Genomic DNA, 22,449 nt, shown 5'->3' with positions numbered 1-22,449 from the left:
ATTCCCGCTTTCTTTCTGGTGACCCCAGAGGAGGGTGGGTGCTTTCCCTTAGAAGCCCAGCCATCCATGGTGCCTTTGACCCCAGCATCTCTGCCCTTTGCTGGTAACTTGCCCTGTCAGTCATTCGTTCACTCTTTCATGTCTTCATCCTTCTCTTTCTATGGTTATGGCTACCTTTGTATCTACTTAGGATATGCTCAAATATTTCCCATCTGACTCCACATTCATCATGCTATTATTTGGGGAATCTCCTAAATCCTTCTTCCCTCTTTGGGCTTTCCTCTGGTGGTGCCACCCTCTGTCCAGTCTCCTAAGTTTGACTTCTTTTTCCCTATATCATCTGCAGCCAATCTATCACCAAGTTTACTAACTGTGTAGCATAAATCTCTTCATTTACTCTCCTTCCCTCTATTCCTATAACAGATGCTTTTGTTCCAACCTCATCCTCTCTCACCAGGATGGTTACATCTCTTTGTCTGTTTTCCACGCCACAGTCAAAAATAGCCATCTTTCTTCTTGGTGAATTTGATCAGACTAAAACCTTCAATCCAGTCCTCCCCAGAGGCTTTTAGGATAAAGCCTAATCTCCTAAGCTTGGCAAGAATTTCTACCCAGGATCTGTCTCCTATTCACTGTCAATTTCATCTCTTAACCACCCCATGGTCTTTGTTTTTCTCTACTTCAGGGAACTTGATAGAAATGCAGATTCTTGGGCCTCAGAAACTGAGGCAGGACTTAGCCATCTGGGTTTTTCTGAGCTTTCCTGATGCTTTCTAACATTTGAGAATCACTGCTTGAGTCTAGATGATACTCGTGCTTACCCCATTACTGTACATGTCTGTTGAGACTGAAATCCAGGGTCAGCCTATCCAGGAAGACTTCTCAGAGTCCCTTTCCCCCAGTAGGTAGGTGGTTCTTCCACTGGCCTTGTGACATTGTTTTAAGTTACCTGCCTCCATTTTTTTTTCGCTCCCAGTGACTGAGCTCTTTGAAGGCAGAGCCCGCATTTTTCATCTTGTTTTATTCTCAGAAGCTAGTGCAGTACCTGGTATGCACGCTTAGATGTTCTTTAGATGTTCAGTGAATTAAGGGAGTAAGGTTGGGAGTTGAGGAAGAGGAAAGTGTGGGGTTGCAAAAGAAACCATCTAAGATTTGTGTTCAAAAGTTCCAAGTCAGACTCTTCCCAGCTATGTAAGTTCTGTAAGTACTTAGTGTTTCTGAACTTTGGTTTCTTCATCTATATAAAAAATAAAGCTACACAATAACAGTGTTTAGCTGACACTTAGAATATAGTTCATGCTGGGGGCCTGACACTATATTAAATGATTTACATAAATTAATACTTGTCAACTTTAAAGTAAATCCATGAGTTTTGTTCTATTATATCCTCATTTTATGGATAAGAAAACTGAAAGCGTGTCTAATTTGCCTAAGGTCTCCATAAGGATCAAATGAGGTGGTGTACATGAAAAGCAATTTGTCGACCATAAAGCAAAATACAAATGTTACTTATCTTTATGCTTTCCTAAAGGAAATATAACAGAAGACATATTCTATAGAGATAAGGTTTCTGATTTCAGATTAGACATGCAGAGTTTGCAAGTCATCATTCCCAGTCTCTCAAGAAAAAAGCTTAGCAGAAAATGAGTGACTTTTCTTAGGTCTGCCAGAGAATTGAGGTGACATGCAAACTGTCACCCTGGAAATGGTAATACAGAAACTCAAAGCCAGGATCAGCTTACCAGGAGCAGAAGCTAGTGGAGCCAGTAACTCAGAGGAATGCTTAAACAGCAATTGATGACTTGTTGCAGGCTTGGTGTGGACTAATTTGAGAGCTAAAAACTCTTAGAGGCTCAGTCTTAGGTAGGCTCTGACCCTTGCCTGGGTTTAATTATAAGAACCCTAACATGTTATCACAGTGAAGACTGGAGGATAATTCACTCACGTTTCTGGCAGGGGGATGGGAAAAGGGAACCATTTTGAAATACAGTTAGAACATGCTATCCTCTGTAACAAAAGCCAACCCTCAAGAGAAACTATTCTATGAGAGTCTTACCTGACCTAGTGAAAGGCAGACCACTGTATCCCCTTCCAGCTTTTTGTTTCACATAGGGAGGGGGGAAAAAAGAGGGCCAAGAAACACTTATAAAGGTTACAGTCCAGGGACTCAGACCTTTTTTTTTTTTTTCCTCAAAAAAAAAAAAAAAAAAGCCTAAATTTAGTCTTAAGGTTATAGAATGTTTCCCCTCCCTATTACATTATATCACACATCAACTATAATAACAGTGAATTACAACTGAGCAAAGCTGTAAGACACTATTTAAGGAGGCATTTCTAGGGAAACCCCAAAATAGCAGGAGAGACATAAACAGGTTGATAGAAGAACTTAAAGCCCCTGACATACACAGTTACAGCAGACATTCAACACAACCCAGTTTCTAGCTGCTGCTGCTGCTGCTAAGTCACTTCAGCTGTGTCCGACTCTGTGCGACCCCAGAGATGGCAGCCTACCAGGCTCCCCTGTCCCTGGAATTCTCCAGGCAAGAACACTGGAGTGGGTTGCCATTGCCTTCTCCAATGCATGAAAGTGAAAAGTGAAAGTGAAGTCGCTCAGTGATGTCCGACCCTCAGCTATCCCATGGATTGAAGCCTACCAGGCTCCTCTGTCCATGGGATTTTCCAGGCAGGAGTACTGGAGTGGGGTGCCATTGCCTTCTCCGAGTTTCTAGCTGGATGAACATAAAAACTTCACATTAAAAGATTGATGACCTCAGTGCCTATTACTAGATACATTATATCTGGCTTTCAACAAAAAATGACAAGGCATGCTAAAAGACAAGAAGAACCACAGTGTGAGCAGCCAAAGCAAATATCAGAACCAGACTCAGATATGACACAGAGTTTGGAATTATCAGACAGGTCATTAAAACAATTATAATCAAATATGTTATGGGCTTTAATGGAAAAAGTAAAAAAAAAAACATGCAAGAACAGATAGGTATTAAAAGCAGAGAAAGAGGAACTAAGAAAAAAAATCAAAAGAAAGTGCTAGAAGACAGAAATGCTGTAACTAACAAAAAAATGCCTTTTATTAGCTCATCAGTGGGCTGGAGACAGTGGAGGAAAGAATCATTGAGTTTGAGGATATGTCAGTAGAAACTTCCCTGAAAAAACTTTGCCACTCAAACATATTTTTTTCTAAAATATTTCCTCCAGACTGAAATGCAAAGAGGAAAAATAGAATAGGAGGGAAAAAGAACAGAATATTCTAGAACTGTGGGAAAAATTACAAAACATTGAATAGCCTTGTAATAGGAATATCAGAAGGAGAAAAAAGAGAAAGGAACAGAAGAAATAATAACTGAGAATTTTTTGAAATTAATGACAGAAACCAAACCACAGATCCAGGGAACTCAGAGAACACCAAGCAAAATAAATACCTCCCTACCCCCCCACCTCACCATCCCCCGCCCCGCCAAAAAAAATCAACATGTAAGCACATCGTATTCAAACTGCTGAAAATCAAGGAGAAAATGTTGAAGGAGGACAGGGGAAAATACATCTTGCATATTGGGAAATAAGGACAAGAATTATATCAGACTTTGAGTCAGAAATCATGCAAACAAGAAAATAGAGTGAAATACTAAAGTATTTGGAAGGAAAAAAAAAACAGACTGGAATTCTGCATCTAGCAAAATTTTTCTTCAAAAATAAGAAATAAAGACTTTCTAAGTGGTGTTAAAGGGATGAAAGGGAGAAATTGGCAAGACTGTCATTAATGTACCTGTACTACTTGTGAAATGGACAGCCTGGGGTTAATCTCAGTATAACTTACAATTGGCCCACCTTATCTACATCTATGGGCTCAACCAACCATGGACCATGTAGTGCTGTAGTATTTACTATTGAAAAATATCTGTTTACAAGCACACCTGTGCAGTTCAAACCTGTGTTGTTCAAGTAGCAATTCCAGTGTTATTTGAAAGAAGAGTTGAATTAATTGTAAATGTACTTTGCAGATACTAGGGCAACCACTAAAATATAATTCTTTAAGAAAGGAGAAAAAAGTGGATCATATATAATGCTTAAAATCAGAGAAGACAGAAAAGGAGAGGATAAAAAAAGAAAGAACAGAGTATGCAAATAGTTAATTAAAAAATTTGTGTTTTTTAAATGAAAATTGTTGCCTTTAAAGCTCATATTTATTGTTTTCTTTTCCTATAGTACTTACTATGCTTTTATATATTCCATTTTTTATTGTCACAGAACCCTGTCCTCTTACCCTTTAATTTTACTCTATTGAAGAACAATATTGTGATTCTGTATTCAGTCTTTATTATTTTAAAATATAAGATTCCTTTATTAAAACACATGGTTTTTTGCCTATGTGCTGCTGCTGTTTTCAGCAGTGAGACTGAAGGTGTCTAACAGACTCTAGACTGTCTCCCAGGTCACTGCTGCCCAGGGGTACTGGCAATGTGATAATGACACTCTTGGCTCTCCCCTTTCCATTTGACTTGAGTCAAGCCCCGTCCTGTCCTGGTTTTCTGCCTTGGCACCTAAAGGTGCACAGAAGGAAAATTCACCCTGTTAATTCAAGATGCAAATGCTTTTCAGTGGTGATGTGTACATGACTGTTTTTAAAGACTCTTAGCGTTGTCTTTCTTCTCTCCCTGTACTAGCTGTTAGAAATGAGCTTTGAATACTAATTTTTTTCTAAAATCCTCCGTCCAAGCTCAGTCTGTGAAGCCCGGTTGGTGCCCCTGGGGCAGTCCTGGAAGTGCCTGGGGCTGCCTTGGGTGCACTGCCTGTATGTGAGCGGAGCCTCCTGAGTAAACAAGCTGATCTCAGAACTGGCCCATGGCCAGGGCTTAGTGAGGCCAAATGTAGAACAAGTAACAAAGCAAAAGCACCCCAAACTAGGGGGCAATGTGTGTCTGCCAGTTTCAGGCAAGAATCTTTTTTTAGCAAAGACATTCTACCTGATGGTAATGTCACCTTGGAAAGAGATGACTTCTTGGGAAGCAGCAAGAGAAAATTAACGTAATATAATGTCATGGTATTAATGTGTCACTTTAATGATGCTCCATTTCAGGGATCTTTCTGTTTTATAATTTCTTCATTTATGTTTAGTATAATAGTACATTTTGCTCTGCTTTGCAGTTTCCAGGGATGATAGTAATTATAGTCTGTTTTAATTGTTCCTAATTGGTATTAAGTAGTAGTCATTTTAGCATATGCAAAACTAAAATGAAAATGTAATAATGCTGAAAGCCTCATAGTTATTAGACGTTCTTAGAGAACTATAGTGACAAATTAGAAGCCAAATGGTTAAGTTGCATTAATAAGACAAATAAAAGCAACAACTTAAAAAAATAGATGGCATACTTAGTTATCTCAGATCATTCTTTAAAAAAACACCTTAATAGGTATTCATTATCCCCAATAGTTTATACTACATTTTTTTTGCCCAATGTGTATATTGTTCTTCTTAAATACTTTATTCCAATCTAGTTATCATTTGTATTTTTGAGTTTTTCATAAAACATTGTCTATGTATAAAAATATAGATTGTCAAGTAACTTTAAGACTTCATTTTCTGTAGGAATCCATTTTCTAATTTTTGATACTTTTACTAAAATCATTCCTATTTTTAAAAATACGTGTAAGCCTGGTAGATTAAGGAAATTAGTATATAGCTTTGAGATGGACCAGCCTGTATCCTTCCAATTTTGTACCTGTTTTTTCCTTTAAAGAATTTTCTGAATGCTGGTGAATTCTACCCCTGGAATAAGGCCAAGAGGTTCAGAAAAGACCATTCATATTCTGTAGGGGTACTTATTTAGCTTCTGAACTGTTTATTGGTTAAAAATTTATGACAGAGAAAGATTACAATCATGTGCAGGAAAGTAATGAAAAGGCAGTAAATGGGGTGTCTAACCCTGCAGGCAATTAAACATTTGCTCTTCTTTGTCAACTACTGAGTCACATAAAAATCACCCCTGTTACCTGCAAGTAAAATTTCTAACTAAGAACACCTATAATGCATCTGATAGTCCATTTCCCCATCTCGTACATGCTGTGGGGCCAGGGCACTGGCAGGATGTGAAAATTAGTTGCTTGGGTCTTCACTTCAGCTGCTGGCTGTTTCACTGATGACTTTACTCTCTGCTGAGTTAAAATGTGTTCTTGAGAGAGACCTGTGCTTAATTTCCAGATAGAAAACTATCTGCTCCGGAATCACGAGACTAGAAAATACCTTCAAGAGCAGGCCTATCGCCTCCAGCAGGGCATTGTCACCAGCACCACGCAGCAGGTAAGAGGGACCAGTCTTCTCCCAGTGCCAGTGTTCTTCCTGCTTACGCTGAACTGACCCTTGTAAGAGCCAGAGACCAAGGATTTTTATCATTTCCCATGGGACAGTAAGAACCCATTTCTGAAAATGACAACAAATGTAAGTAGAGTTTGGGGGAAGATGTAGAGGGAGGAAAATGTAGGTTAATTCTTATACTAAATATACAGTTTCCATTGTTGACGATTTTGTGCATTTTAAGACTGTCAGTAAGGTGATGGTCAGTTGCTAAGTTATGGACATAATGACTCTGACCCATGGACTGCAGCATGCCAGGCTCCTCTGTCCTCCACTATCTTCCAGAGTTTGCTCAAATTCACGTCCGCTGAGTTGGTGATGCTATCTAACCATCTCATCCTCTGCCGCCTCCTCCTTCTTTTGCCTTTAATCTTTAATCAAGGTATTTTCCAGTGAGTCAACTTTTTGCATCAGGTGGCCGAAGTATTGAAGCTTAACTTCAGCTATAGTCCTTCCAGTGAATATTCAGGGTTCATTTCCTTTAGGATTGACTGGTTTGATCTCCTTTGCAGTAAGATGTGATTTAGATTTATATATAACTATTAGGAACCCTAGATTATAGATGATAAAATCTGAGGGTAATCAGATTTAATACTTTGGAGACCTTCTGTTCCATTTCTTCTACTCCATTTCACTTCTCTGAGTAGGAAACAAATTCCGAAATTCTTCTGAATAATTAAGAATTTGTTGAATGTTAATTAACATGTAAGTGCTGAAGAGAAACTATTCTTTTCTTTTATTTCACTCCTTTTCTCTCTACTCAACTTCAAAAAAGTGTGAAATATTTTCCTCCAAAAACATAACCAAACCCAAAGATCATAAAATATTCGAGGAAAATCTATAGGATGTCAAAGAAAGAAGATACACCAAAGAACTGAGCTCAGATGGTTCAAAGTAGAGCAGAGAACTTAACAAAAGTTTTTTTTTAATTTAATAACTTCAGTGGGATTTGAGAGAATATTATATACATAAAATAGGAATTAGCTGCTGTGAAAAGGAGTAATCAGAGGACAGGAAACAATGCTTAGCAATTGAAAATATGGAAACTGTAATATAGAATTAAATTAACTGATAGTGCACAAATTAAGCTACTTGTTTGGTAGAAAACAGGGAAAATCTGTATAACATGCAGTATGACAGATGAAAAATATGAGAGAAAAGTAAGTCCAAATAGTGAATAGATTAAAAATGACCAATAGCCTTCTAACAGGAACTCCAGAGGTTAAAAAGAAACATCATAGAAAAAGTTAAAAGAGTAAAAATAATAGAAAAGCATTTCATATGAATGTTGGAGTTGATATAACCTATTGAAATAGATCTAGAGGGATGAGTAAAGAACCATACTTGGTGAGAACACTTAGAATAAAGGGAAACAAAAACAAAAACACACCATCTTAAAGAGTTACAGAGAGAATACACAGGTCATCTTACAAGGGAACTATCCTAGAAACAAATGAGGTTCAGCCATTTTATCAAACAGAGTGAGGGCAGAGTAAAATTATATTTGGACAGTAATTAGAAATTTTACCCCCAATATTCCATATGAAAAACTGATTTTTTGAGGAAATTCTCTAGCAAAACAGAAGAAAGTATCAGTTCAGTTCAATCGCTTAGTCATGTCCATCTCCTTGCGACCCCATGGACTGCAGCACACCAGGTCTCCCTGTCCATCACCAACTCCTAGAGCTTACTCAAACTCATGTCCATCAAGTTGATGATGCCATTCAACTTTCTCATCTTCTGTCATCCCCTTCTTCTCCCACCTTCAATGTTTCCCAGCATCAGGGTCTTTCCCAATGAGTCAGTTCTTCGCTTCAGGTGGCCAAAGTATTGGCATTTCAGCATCAGTCCTTCCAATGAATATTCAGGACTGATTTCCTTTAGGATGGACTGGTTTGATCTCCTGGCAATCCAAGGGACTCTCAAGAGTCTTCTCCAACACCATAATTCAAAACCATCAATTCTTCAGTGCTCAGCTTTCTTTATAGTCCAACTTTCACATCTATACACGACTACTGGAAAAACCATAGCTTTGACTAGATGGACCTTTGTTGGCAAAGTAATGTCTCTGCTTTTTAATATGCTCTCTAGGTTGGTCATAGCTTTTCTTCCAAGGAGCAAGTGTCTTTTAATTTTATGGCTGCAGTCACCATCTACAGTGATTTTGGAGCTCAAGAAAAGAAAGTCTGTCATTGTTTCCATTGTTTCCCCATCTATTTGCCATGAAGTGATGGGACCAGATGCCATGATAATCGTTTTTTGAATGTTGAGTTTTAAGCCAGCTGTTTCATGCTCCTCTTTCATCAAGAGGCTCATCATTTTCTGCCATAAGGATGGTGTCATCTGTGTATCTGAGGTTATTGATATTTCTCCCGGCAATCTTGATTCCAGCTTGTGCTTCATTGAGCCCAGCATTTTGCATGATGTAGTCTGCATATAAGTTAAATAAGCAAGGTGATAATATACAGCCTTGACATACTCCTTTCCCAATTTGAAACCAGTCCATTGTTCCATGTCCAGTTCTAGCTGTTGCTTCTTGACCTGCATACAGATTTCTCAGGAGGCAGGTCAGGTGGTCTGGTATTCCCGTCTCTTGAAGAATTTTCCCCAGTTGTTGTGATCTATACAGTCAAAGGCTTTGGCGTAATCGATAAAGCAGAAGTAGATGTTTTTTCTGGAATTCTCTTGCTTTTTCTATGATCCAATGCATGTTGGCAATTTGATTTCTGGTTCCCCTGCCTTTTCTAAATCCAGCTTGAACATCTGGAAGTTCACGGTGCATGTACTGTTGAAGCCTGGCTTGGAGAATTTTGAGCACTACTTTGCAAGTGTGTGAGATGAGTGCCGTTGTGTAGTAGTTTGAGCATTCTTTGGCATTGTCCTTCTTTGGGATTGGAATGAAAACTGACCTTTTCCAGTCCTGTGGCCACTGCTGAGTTTTCCAAATTTGCTGGCATATTGAATGCAGCACTTTCACAGCGTCATCTTTTAGGATTGAAATAGCTCAACTGGAATTCCATCACCTCCACTAACTTTGTTCATAGTAATGCTTCCTAAGGCCCACTTGTCTTTGCATTCCAGGATGTTTAGCTCTAGTTAAGTGATGATAACCACCATCATGGTTATCTGGGTCATTAAGATCTTTTTGGAAAAGAGAGTATACAATATGAGATATAAATAAGAAACTGTGCCAGAAATGAAATCATCGAAGTTATAAAAGCTGAAAGAAAGCTTAAAAATATTGCCACTTTGGGGCAATCTGCTTTGAGCTGCAGAATTAAAAGATATACTATTACATGTATTCCTCTATGAATTCCATAATCATAATTCTGTACTGTGGATTTTAGTGGATTTAAAATTTTAATATCAACTTAGACAAGAAGGGAACACCTAATTATTATTATACTAAAAAATATGTAAATGCTGGAAATCTTAATGTAAAAATAATGAAACTAAGGTGTTGAAGAGGGAGAAAGATGAGTATAAGTATACTAAAGTTTTTGTTTTACTTTTTATTTATAAGTATACTAAAGTTTTAGTTTTAGGATAATCCTCTCTAATTCATCAAAAGTCAAAAATACAGATGTAAATCTGCTGTTTGAAATGGAGGTCACCAAAATAATTTAAAAGCAGAGGGTTTTAAAAATTGTTTATTTCAAAAATGTTCATTTCAGTAGATTGAGAGGAACCAACTGGTAGGAAAAGTTTTATTACTTGAAACTCCTTTTTATTGCTTATTCTATTTTCTTACCTGTACAAATATCATTTTAATTTTCGCAGTGTCTTTGGTTTTGGCATCAGGGTAATGCTAGTCTCAGAGAATGACTTTGGAAGTATTTCTCCTCAACTCTCGGGAATACTTTAAGAAGGATAAGTGTCTGTCTATTCTCAGTGTTTGGTAGAATTCACATGTGAAGCCATCTGCTCCTGGACTTTGGTTTGTTGGGAGATTTTTTTTTAACTGCTCATTTAATTACTGGTAATTGGTCTGTTCATATTTTTTATTTCTTACTGATTCAGTCTTTGGAGAGTGTATGTTTCTAAAAATTTATTTCTTCTATTGTCCATTTTATTTGTGTATATTTGTTTGTTGTTGTTTAGTTAAGTCACGTCTGACTCTTTGCAACCCCCATGGGTTTATAGTCCACCAGGCTCCTCTGTTCATGGAATTTCCCAGACAAGAATACTGAAGTGGGTTGCCACTTCCTTCTCCAGGGAATCTTCCTGACCCGAGGTTCAAACCTGTGTCTCCTGCATTGGCAGCTGGATTCTTTACACTGATTCACTTGGGAAGCCTGTATTTGTTGTAATCTCTCATGACCCTTTGTATTTCTGTGATGTTACTTGTAACTTGTCTTTATTTCTGATTTATTTATTTGAGCCCTCTTTCTTTTTTTCTTGATTAGTCTGGCTAAAGATTTATCAGTTTTGTTGATATTTTCAAGACAGAGCACCAAGATATCTTTTCAACAAAGTTATTTTCAAAGAACTGGTCTTAGTTTCATTAATCTTTTCTACTTTTTTTTTTTTTTTGGTCTCTATTCCATTCATTTCCGTTCTGACCTTTAGATTTCTTTCCTTATATCGTGTTGGCCAACACTAACTTTGGTTTTGTTATTTCTCCTTTTTCTACTTTTTTTATGTGTAAAGTTAGGTAATTTACTTGACATTGTTCTTGTTTCCCAGGTTAGGCTTGCATGGCTATAAACTTCCTTTTAGAACTGTTTTTGCTATGTCCCACGGATCTGGGGTCATTGTGTTCCCATTTTCATTTGTTTGCAGTTGTTTTTCTTTTTCATTTCCTCTTTGACTTCTTCAGCCTTCCATTTGTTGTTTAGTTGCATATTGTTTAGCCTCCACATGTTTGTGGTTTTTTGTAGTTTTTTTTTTTTTTCCCCTTGTAGTTGATTTCTAGTCTCCTTACTGTTGTGGTCAGAGAAGATGCTTGATATGATTTTAGCCTTCTTAAATATATTGAGAATTCTCTTGTGGCCCAGCCTGTGATCTATCCTGGAGAATGTTCCATGTACTCTTGAAAAGAATATGTATTCTACTGCTTTGGATAGAGAGCCATTTTAATTTTTTGTTATTCCTTTTTCTTGAAAGAGAATGAAAGAAAGGTGTCCATAATAAATTTGTCATGTATGATCTTTCAGGTAGGTAAAATTATATAGATGACTTTGTATACATAGAGATTCATGAGTGTTCACCAAAATGTACATAATGGTTATCTCAGGTTTAGATAATGGTTATCTCAGATTAGGTTGAGTTCTATTGTCTTCACAGTTTTGTTTGAATGCTTTATAGTAAGCATGCATTATTTATATAAAAAGTATAGCAATATCTGTTAAGAAAATCATTAATTATGAATATTAGTGAAGTAACAGGGAGTTTGGGGAAGGGAAATATTATTTTTGACCTTACCAATGCCTTAAACATCTAAATTTTTTCCTATAAGGGACTAATATTAGCTTTTAGTACTTTATGGTTTACTATTATTTCCTGGTTTTAGTGTTTAACATTAAAAGCAGTGAGAAAGGTAAAATCTTACACTGTTGCCTTTGGTTCCTTTATGAGCTACCATAACATTCAATATCCTTTTAACTTTTTCCCTCATTCACAGGGGTTTTGTTGCTCATCCAAAAAAATTACTGCCGCAACCTTTAATGCTAATTTTTAAAAGTAAGTTTCATCTTCTCAGTCGAGAGGAAATTATACACAGGAGGCATATACAGATGTTTAATTCTGTAGGGGTGACATCGCTCTGAATTATTCAAGGCATTATGTAGTAGGTATATTGCCACCTTTTCACTTTGGGGATTTCTTAGGACATGATGATTAGCAGTTTTCAGACTTTAATTGTTTCAGTCGCCTTAGGAGAGATTTATCTTCTCCTTATTGAAACTTCTTATTGAAGTTTCCAGAAATAGGAACACAGAAAGAATAGGCCCTCTGTGACTACTCCTGCTAACCACATAGGCAGTCATCATTCCCGGGTGACACTGAAGGGATTAAAATGTGTTTTAATGAAACACTGAAGTCTCATAAAAGTTCATATATTTGTTTTTGTCTCTAGTCTTTGTTTGGGAAAGACCTTCACAAGACTCAACACTGTACCTATGCTTTTGATCTCTTATTTTCATCTTATAAATGCTCTTAATCAAGAGCCAGCAAACGTCTATAAAACAACCAAATAGTAATTAGCCTTTACAGTGCATATGGTCTCTGTTGCAACTGCTCAGCTGTGCTGTGATAGAGTGAAAGCAGCCATGGACAGTATCTGCACACATGAGTGTGGCTGAGCCAATAAAACTTTATTTATAAAAACAGGCTCAGAATTGCCTATAGTTTGCCAGCCTCTACTATGTCTTCTCTTTTTTTTTTTAAGACAATTTTATTGCCTAGAGCTATTTACTCAGCACATTCTCTTTCCTTCCTTTCATGTGCAGGTTTTTATACTTGCTTTCCTGGCTTCTTGCTACCCATTCACTTTACAACCTTCTGGAATGTGCCATCTGTCCCTATCTGTCTGCTGAGATGAGACTCAATGGACCTGGTCACCAAGTCAGAGGCCTTTCTCCCTCTTATCTTTTGATGAAAGGAGGCTGTATGTGTAGTGGTCTGACTTGGGGTCTCAAGTCAGATGACCTGGTTTTAAGTACAGATTCTGCTATTCCTTCTTGGTTGGAACTGATGTTAGTCGCTAACTAACCTCTTTAAGGCTTGATTTCATCTCTAAAAATGGGAAAGATGACCCAAAGAAGGTGCTCAGATGATTAAATGGGATAATGTGTGCAAAGTACTTGGTTCCTCACCAGTAAACATCGTTTGTTGCTAATTTTTTATTATCACAATTGCCATCATTATTATAGACCATCTTATCTTTCTTGAGATACACTTCTTAGTTCACTGGGTAGTATGCTGTTCTGAATATCGTTCTGTTGTTCTCTGTCCTCCTTTCTACACAACTCTTTCTCCTTTCATCTTCCAAATGCAATCCTTTTTCAAAGTTTTGTACTTAGTGCTATCTAATCTACGTCTACCATTTTAACTCTCTCGTGTGGATGACTCCTGATCTGTCTCCTCAGTCCCTGTTTTCTGTAAACAGAAATTCCTGTTTTTCAGCTGTTTGTTTAGCATCCCCATCCAGATGGCCCTCTGACAGCAAGGTGAAAGACCAAACTCATCCTTTGGAACAGCTGATTTCACCATTTCTCTCAGAGACATTGTCATTCACTGAGACTAGAACTCCTGGAGTCCTCTTGGGTGCCTCATTCGCTTTGTTCATTCAGAGTCACTATTCACTGCCCATTTATCTTCAAAGTGTCTTTTACAGCTTTTCTTTTCTTTCTATTTCTACTGCCTGACCTTTTGCTAAGGCTTTTTATTAACTCCTTCCTGTGTCTTTTACAAGCATGGCAAGAACCAGTTAATCCATCTTCCATGTCTGCTTGTGCTTTTTTTTTTGTTTGCTGTTGTTGTTTTTTTGGTGTCTTTGTGCATTTTATAGCCCATTTTCTTTGTATCAGGGAAGCTAATACAAAGCTAGACATTGTGAGTGTTAAGGGATTTTTAGATACTCACAGTTGTGGGAGGAGCTGGGGGGATAGATGCTCTATGGTTTGCATGCAGTGGTTGAACTCGGTAGCCTGAGCCTGAGTCTTACACTATCTTGTCTTAGCTTAACATTCCAGTCTGATGTCCCATAATAAAATGCCTCTGTTTCTAATTGGGAAATAGGAATCCCAAGTGTCTGAGTGTGCCATTGCTTATGTTCATTCTTTTACTTAAAATGCCCTTTTCTTTTCTCAGTTTGTAGAACTGTTTCAGGACCCAGTCTAAAAGCTACCTTCAGCCCCAATTAGTTGTAATCTCTCCCTTGACTGAAATCCTTTAGTACTTCTCATCACCCATTTATTCATTGAATAAACACTTATAAGGATTTGTGATGTGGCAGGCACTATTAGAGGAGATGGAGCTTTGATAGTGAACAAAATGTGTCTTTGTGGATATTACATATGCAAACTTTATATCTTGTTATGGTTAATTGTGAATATTTCTTTCCACTCCCAGGTTTTTATGTTGTTTGGTGGCAAAGGGTGTATCTTATTTAGGACTGTGTCTCATTCATGCTAGGTGTTGAGTTTATTTCTCTTGAATCAAATAAAGAAATAGACATGGAGGAAGATAAAATTTTCCACTGAATAAGCTACTTGCTTCCCTGGTAGCCCAGACAGTAAAGAGTCTGCCTACAATGCAGTATACCTGGGTTTGATCCCTGGGTCAGGAAGATCCCTGGAGGAGGAAGTGACAACCCACTCCAGTATTCTTGCCTGGAAAACCACACGGATGGAGGAGCCTGGCAGGCAAAACCCCATGGTGTCACAAAGAGTCAGACACAACTGAGAGACTAACACACACACAGTAAGCTATTTGCTGGAACTGAGGACAGTTGTGACAAAGTGCAAGCAACCAAAGATGGCATTTTATGGCTAATGGTTCTAAGTTCTGCACTTGGGTTCTATAGCTCACTATATTTGGAAAAGCCTAAGTGGTGAAATGGCAACCCACTCCAGTATTCTTGCCTGGAGAATCCCATGGACGGAGGAGCCTGGTAGGTTACAGTCCACAGGGTCGCAAAAAGTCGGACATGACTGAGCGACTTCACTTTCACTTTCAAGTGGTCACCATCAAGTAAGATACACTGTATGATTTAGTTGCCAAAGAAGCCAATTTTGATTTCCACCACATTAATGAAAGTATAATTTGTACAGTAAGAAAGATGATAGCCCTGTTACTGTGTTACAGTCTATTTTATTTACCCTCATGTTGTGTGAGGGTTTTAGATAGAAAATTCAGAGGTGTGCATGGGGGAAGATGTGATCACACAGTGGTGTCACTTTGGAATGGTCAAAGAAACTGGGACTGTTAAGCCTGAAGAAAAAAGATTAGAGATGAAAAAGAGAGCTGTGTTCAAACATGAGCAAGATTGTCACATGGAAGAGAGCTTATAACTGTTCAGAGTGTTCTCAAGGGGGAAGATATGTGACCTGTAGAAGGACATGGGAAGACAGATGAAGACTTAAAGAAGACCTAGTCCAAGAATGATTGAGTACATTTCCTTGGAAGGAAGTGAGCTTCTTAAATTATGGCAGTTAGCAACTTTCCTGGGTTGCTTTAGAAAAATGGAACACTTTACTAGGATAAAGTAGAGTTTAAAATGAAGAGCTCGAGTGCCGTCATCTACCTTGAAGTCTTTGATGGGATAGCCCAAGAGATGACAGTATTTCAGACTGCAGTCTCCTTTGTTTTTCTACATTTGTGTACCGTTGGGACTTGAATATGAACTGAGAATCTGAATCCTTTGTTTCCTGTTTTCAAAATTTTCATTTATACTCTGTGTAATTTTTCTGTGTCATCTTAAATAGTTTAACTTTTCTGGGCCTTGGTTCTTTAGTTGTAAAGTCTCTGAATGTGATCTGTTGGGCTTTGCCAAACTTTAGCAAGTATATGTTCAGAAGAATCTTGGAAACTTTCGAGATTTTATGTCTTATTTGAGTCAAAGAATGAAATGTTTGTTTATTCTGGACGTGACTTTGAAAGTTCCACTTAAAGATCATTTTGCTGAATTCATTTAAACCTTCTCTCCTTAGTGAGTACTTAATGGCACACGTGTCAGGAATCTCTTTGGTCTCTCATGATTATTAAAGATGATTAGTTTTATCATAGTGCCACATCGACATACCTCTCAAATTAGTCTTTTGTGGCCTCAGATCTGTATCAGTTCCCTTCTTTGTGTATCAGAACCCAAAATGTGGTTCATTTTGTCTCTCGAAATTAGATATTCCTTCTTAGTGAGATATGAATTATTGATAACCCTTTTTGCTTCAGGAAGCACAGATCAATTCAGTAGTTGGAAGAGTTGGAATTTATATCAATTAAGAAGATTTTTGAAAGCATACATTTAATTCTCTACAGGGCAAAGTAAATGCATAAAGTTAAAATGTGAACCCTGCCTACAAGCTTAGATTTTGGCCAGGGAAGATAATTATTCCATGGCATACATTATTCATGTCACTTCTTTTTCCTGTAGGAGTTCCAGATAGTTTACTTATGTAGCCTTAATACATTTTACAGTCATAGGAGCTGTTCTTCATACATTAGCATTAGTATTACTGACCCTTTGTCAAGAAAGTAGGTGCTTTGAGTGGTGGTATTTTACAGGAGTGTCTTCATTATACACTAGAAAAGAAGATGGGGTAGATGTTATGAACCTGGTTTTGTAAAGGAGAACTGGTGATACTCTAGGAAGTAGACATGAGCTCTGTCCTCAGACCATCAGCCTGCTGAGCAGTGTTGTAAATTTTCTATTACTGTGGAATTTGTTGGGGATGGAGGGTTGATTTTGCCTTCCTATAGTTGTTATTTCAAATAATTCAAAATAAATAGAAAAGTGTGAAGTTAAATAAAAAAGAATATTATTGGAGTGTCACCTCTGCCAAATCTGCCCTTCTTGGTATGATAGGGTCTCTGGTGGATAGATATAACTTAAAAATTTTTTTACTTATTTATTTTTGGCTGGCTGGATCTTCATTGCTGCATGGGCTTTCCTCTGGTTGTGGTGGCTACTCTCTAGTTGCAGGGCATGGGCTTCTCACTGCAGTGGCTTCTCTTTTTGCGGAGCATAGACTCGAGGGACATGGGCTTCAGTAGCTGCAGCTCCCAGGCTCTAGAGCACAGGCTCAATAGTTGTAGCAGGCTTAGTTGCTCTGTGGCATATGAGATTTTCCCGGATCACGGATCGAACCCCTGTCTCCTGCATTGGCAGGTGGATTCTTTACCACTGAGCCACCAGGGAAGCCCCCCCGCCCCTGCCTTTTTTTTTTTTTTTGAAAAATAGACAACCTGCAGCTTTGATCAAAATACTGGAGAAACTTTTAAAACCACACCGTAGTTGTCTTTTTCTTCAGATGTCTTAGCTTTGTTCATGTTTGTCTCTATGCATACAAATATCATAGAGCATAATCTTACCCTTCTGTACTAGTTTTTGTCCACAGTATTTAGCTGCCACTTCCCTTTGGGTTTTATGGTTAAATCCATGAAACAACTGAAAGTGATTCAGATGTAATTAACCTGGGAGAAGGACCTTATAGTGATAGAAACTAGATGTTATTAACTTTATTATTGCCTATGTTAATATAATCAAACTTCAGCTTATGCTTTTATGGTGGAAAATCATATGATATAATTGAAATAATTAAAAAAATTAAATTTCCAGGGATGTTTCCATAATACTGGGACCAACTGGCTTTGGGCATCATTTTGTCATCATCTCAACTGTCTCAGAATTGTACATCTCCTTTTTCTGTTTTTTCAATGCTGAACACCATGTTTGACTTGTAGAGGGTACTCAATAAAAATTAATAAAGGAGAGTTACCATCAAGCAAAAAAGTCACTGAGTAGCTATGAGATTCTGAATCATCAAGAAATATTCAGTTGTGTTTTACATGCTGCATTTCCTAAGGCAGGAAAGGGGACCACAATGCCATACACATTTATCCGGAGTTAATGTTGCCAGAGGTTTCTTGTAGAAACAGACAAATTAATAATTGCTATAAGCTGCCTTCTCAAAGCTTCCAGTTAGGAGACGTTTTCATCCTTGTTCATTCTGTGTTTCCTTCTGTCTGAATATTGGCTGTGCTGACTGGGGTGCTTGCTGTCATTTTTATGGTGTGGAGCAGATGATTGACAGAATGTGTGTCAAAGTACAAGATCATCTCAACTCCTTACGAAGCTGTGAGGGAGATGCTGTCCAGGAAGATTTAAAATCAGCAGAAAGACTCATGCAGGATGCCAAGAACTCTAAAACGGTGAGTTTAACTTCTGGCTATGTGAGAGTCTTCTGTAATGAAAAAGACTTTTAAACTTCAGTTTTAGAAGCTACTTCTAACTTGTTTTACCTTTCTACTCAGTTTCAAGGTTACTAACAAGTGGCAAAGTGAGCTGAGTTAATCTTCGCCTCCTTTCTGTACCCCCATGCTAGTTACTAATAATCAAAATACATTCGTCCCTCGGAATCTGCAGGGTATTGCTGCCAGGACCTCTTGCAGATACCAAAATCTGTGGCTGCTCAAGTCCTTTATATGTAAAATGGCATAGCCCAGATGGGCCTCTGTATCCAGGGGTTCCACAGCCTCTGATACAGATGGCCGGCTGTATAGAATTTACAGCAGGGGGTGCTGTGACTCACAAACGGTGTAATCAAGTCCTGCGTAACCTCAGAAAGGTGGCAGGAGTTTCAATGAGTAACAGCTCCTTGGCGGTATACTGCCAAGCTGATAGCATGACACTCCCTTCTGTCACTTGTAGAAGGAAGCTTCTTTCAACTTAGAATTTTTTCCCCAACTGTGACTTCATAGAGAAAGGACTAACTGGGAATCAGAAAGCCTGGGATCTGGTCCAGGCTCTTCTATTTGAACCACACAATCATTGAATTTTATGAGTAGGAAGAAAACTATGGATTAGTCAGATGCTCTCACACCCCAGATGAAGACATTAAGGCACAAACAGGTAGGGTACTATTCCTTTGCTCTCAAAGCTGGACCTGTTCCGATCTGTGTAAAGGGTCTTACATCAAGACTATCTTAGATTATCCCTAATATTTCTTCACCCTTTTTACTAACTCTGCAATGACTTTGGTGCTTATTTAAATCATTATTTAATTATGGAGATGTTACTTTTATTTTTCTTACAGCTGTTACCAAATTTATACCATGTTGGTAGTGTATCTTGGGCGGGAGCCAGTGGTTTGTTATCCAGTCCAATTCAGGAGACCCTGGAATCAATGGCCGGAGAAGTTACAAGAGTTGTTGATGAACAACTCAAGGTTTGTGGTTTCTGTTATTTTGGAAAGTGACATTTTTGTGCCTTAAGTGTGCATGATAGCATTTTGTACCGTGCTACTCTATATTTTATAGATGTATGTGTAGTGAAGTTGAATACTGTGTCTTTTCCACCTTCATTTATAATTTTTGGAATAACTTTTTTGCATAATAAGATCAAGTAAAACCTATCACATTCAATTTTGTTTTTGATGGTAAATCTCTGACTGTATTTCACATATGACAGGTTGCCACTGATGGGAGAATGATTGATTTCTGCTTAGAAAGATAAGTCTGATTCATGAAAAAAATATCTTCTGTTGTTACGTTTGATTTAGAGACTGGGAGAGATGACAGGTGCTATGCTTATAGCACCAAATTGCTGCTTGTATGGAAAGGTTACCACTAGGTAACTAGATAATAGTCTTTGCAAAGAGCTGCTTGAAAGATTAGGAAAGGGATTTAGAATGAATAACAAGGCACCGGAAGTAGCAGAGACTTGTCTAGAGGCTCAGAGACTGAAAAAACAGCCTCTGAAATTTAAGTGGAGAGAGTAATGTAAGGCCAGTGTCTTAAGGGAACTTCAAGAAACACCTAGAGCGGCAACATTTCATTTTCAAAAAGTTTCATCATTTCCAGCCTGCCTGTTCAAGGATGCCATATAAAGACCTTGTCTAAATTTCTGTGTTTATTTGGTCCATTTTCTTCTGAGAACACAATTTCTATAACTCGGATTTGATATGCAACTTAATCATAACTTTGCAACATGCTAATTACTCTATTATAAATTAAATTAGCACAGAATGTTGTGGATTACTTAGGCATTTAAGTCACTGTCTTTCTGTGCGCATAATGCAGAGAGACTCTTGAGTGTTCTTTTTATTTTCTTTGATGGTGGTTATTGTGAATACATTCTGAGCAAAGACAAAGGGGTAGAAAAACAACTGGTTGGATGGTACAGAGTTCTAGCAGGTCTGCTGCTGCTAAGTCACTTCAGTCGTGTCCGACTCTGTGCGACCCCATAGACGGCAGCCCACCAGGCTCCCCCGTCCCTGGGATTCTCCAGGCAAGAACACTGGAGTGGGTTGCCATTTCCTTCTCCAATGCATGAAAGTGAAAAGTGAAAGTGAAGTTGCTCAGTCGTGACTGACCCTCAGCGACCCCATGGACTGCAGCCCATCAGGCTCCTCCATCCATGGGATTTTCTGGAGTAGCCTGGTGGGCTGCAGTCCATGGGGTCGCTGACGGTCAGACACAACTGAGCGACTTCACTTTCACTTTTCACTTTCATGCATTGGAGAAGGAAATGGCAAGGTCAGTTGTTACCTAACAGCACTCATTTTATCCTCCATGAAGGATCAGATATGTTAAAAGGTTACTTTCTTACACATTTAAAATAAAGTCATCTCTGTTGCTTAGTTAATTCTGACTGTAAAAAATGAAACTACTCATTGTGAAATATTTAAAGAATAAAAATCACTTGAAATCCCAGAGATAGCATTATTCTTAATATTTTGGTGACTTTCCAAACATTCTGTGTCTGTACAATTTTACATATATGTGATCATACTACACATACTTTATTTATATTTGGCACAATATCAGGAAGACACTTCTAGATTGGTGAGTACTCATCATTTTAGTGGCTGTATGGTGTCTCATTGCAGAGACGTATCAGTGCCCTGGGAAAGCGGCAAACCTCCTCTGTGTCTTTCCCTTCACGCAGAACCCCTCACATTTGACACCTCTGGTCACCAGATGCGTGGGTGTTTTCCCCAATCCAGCCGGGTGTCCTACTGTTTAACTCCATTCAGACACTATCTACCTAGAGATCCCACTGCTTAAGGGCTCAGACCCTCAAGACTGCCCCCGCCCCACTTCAGATGCCAACTGGGAGTCCAGGTTGTCACTGAACTCCTGACCAATCGGTGATAAATCCGAGGTCCTTGTAACCTCACCTCTAGGTCCATTAACTTGCTAGAGTGGCTTCCAGAACTCAGGGAAACACTTATTTATGTTTACTAGTTTATTAAAGGATATGATAGAAGATATAGATGAACAGCCAGATGGAAGAAATGCTCAGGGTAAGGTGTGTAGGAAGGGACTTAGGGTTTTCGTGCTGTCTTGGGGCACACCACTCTCCCAGCACCTCCACGTGTTCACCAACACAGAAGCTCTGAACCCATACTCTTAGGGAAGTTTCATCATGCAGACATGGTCTGTCATTAACTCCATTTTTAGCCCTGGTGGGACTGAAAATTCCAAGCTTCTAATCATAACTTGGTCTTTCCAGTAACCAGTCCTCATCCAGGAGCTACCCAGAGTTACCCCAATAGAACAAAGACATCCCACCACCCAGGGAATTCCAGTGGTGTCAGGAGCCAGGATCAGAGTGCAAATATTCGAACAAAATATTGTTAGTGTTCTTATCACTAGTGTGATAGTTTTTATCTCCTAGTGTTCTTATCACTTAGGAAATTACTAGAGTTTCAGGAGCTCTGTGCCAGGAACTGGGGGTAGAGACTAATATATATTTTCTATTATCTCGTGGCCAGCGTAATTTATTTTCTAATTTCTGATTAATCCTATTAGAATAGATTCATACCGTTGATCCATTCCTAGGTCAAATGGTACACACGTTTTATACATCTGTGTATATTCACAAACTGTTCTCCACTAGTGCACCCAACTGCTTGTTTTGTCACATGTCACCACTACTAAGTGTGTTAACCTTTTAATATTTGTTAGGGTAATGGGGTAAAAAATATCATTTTGTCCTTTGGATTTCTTTAATAACCAGTAATACATCAAATAATTTTATTATCCATTTGTATTTCTTATTTTGTAAATTACATATTTGTATCTATTGCCTAATTTTTTCCTTTAAAGTACTGGTAAGAACTCCTTACATGCTAAGAATGGGCTGGCGTTTAAATCAGCACGAATCACGGCAACTGGAAGTTTCCCATCAAGTGGCTTCTAAGGGGCACTGGTTTCAGTTAGTCTAAGCCACGAGTTATCCCTTGAAACCTGGGCCCGTTTCCTTCCCAGTGCACTGAATGGTTGGAATTGACTTGCCAGTCATTCTTGGGAGGGAGTAGAAGGCAGAGGTCTAAACTAAAAGGCATTTGAATTTTTAAAAGCCTGAAATAATAACATTTTTTAGACTCAAAATATTTTTCTGTAAATAGACATTC

The 22,449-nt window shown here is 38.3% G+C and overlaps 1 protein-coding gene across 7 annotated transcripts in view; it reads left to right on the top strand.

Moving 5' to 3' along the window:
- The window catches only part of CARMIL1 (capping protein regulator and myosin 1 linker 1), a 308,279-nt gene that overhangs the window by 227,880 nt on the left and 57,950 nt on the right, over window positions 1–22,449 (top strand). For all 7 annotated transcript variants that reach the window (XM_027524071.1, XM_027524067.1, XM_027524073.1 and 4 more), the window contains 3 exons: window positions 6,218–6,316; window positions 18,113–18,241; window positions 19,126–19,257. In XM_027524071.1, the coding sequence (XP_027379872.1) occupies window positions 6,218–6,316; window positions 18,113–18,241; window positions 19,126–19,257 (360 nt within the window). The remainder of the gene's footprint in view (window positions 1–6,217; window positions 6,317–18,112; window positions 18,242–19,125; window positions 19,258–22,449) is intronic.

The sequence above is a fragment of the Bos indicus x Bos taurus genome, chromosome 23 (assembly GCF_003369695.1).
Source record: "Bos indicus x Bos taurus breed Angus x Brahman F1 hybrid chromosome 23, Bos_hybrid_MaternalHap_v2.0, whole genome shotgun sequence".
NCBI classification, from domain to species: Eukaryota; Metazoa; Chordata; class Mammalia; order Artiodactyla; family Bovidae; genus Bos; species Bos indicus x Bos taurus.
The sequence above is the reverse complement of the archived record's forward strand: the minus strand, read 5'-3'. Positions and strand labels throughout refer to the sequence as shown.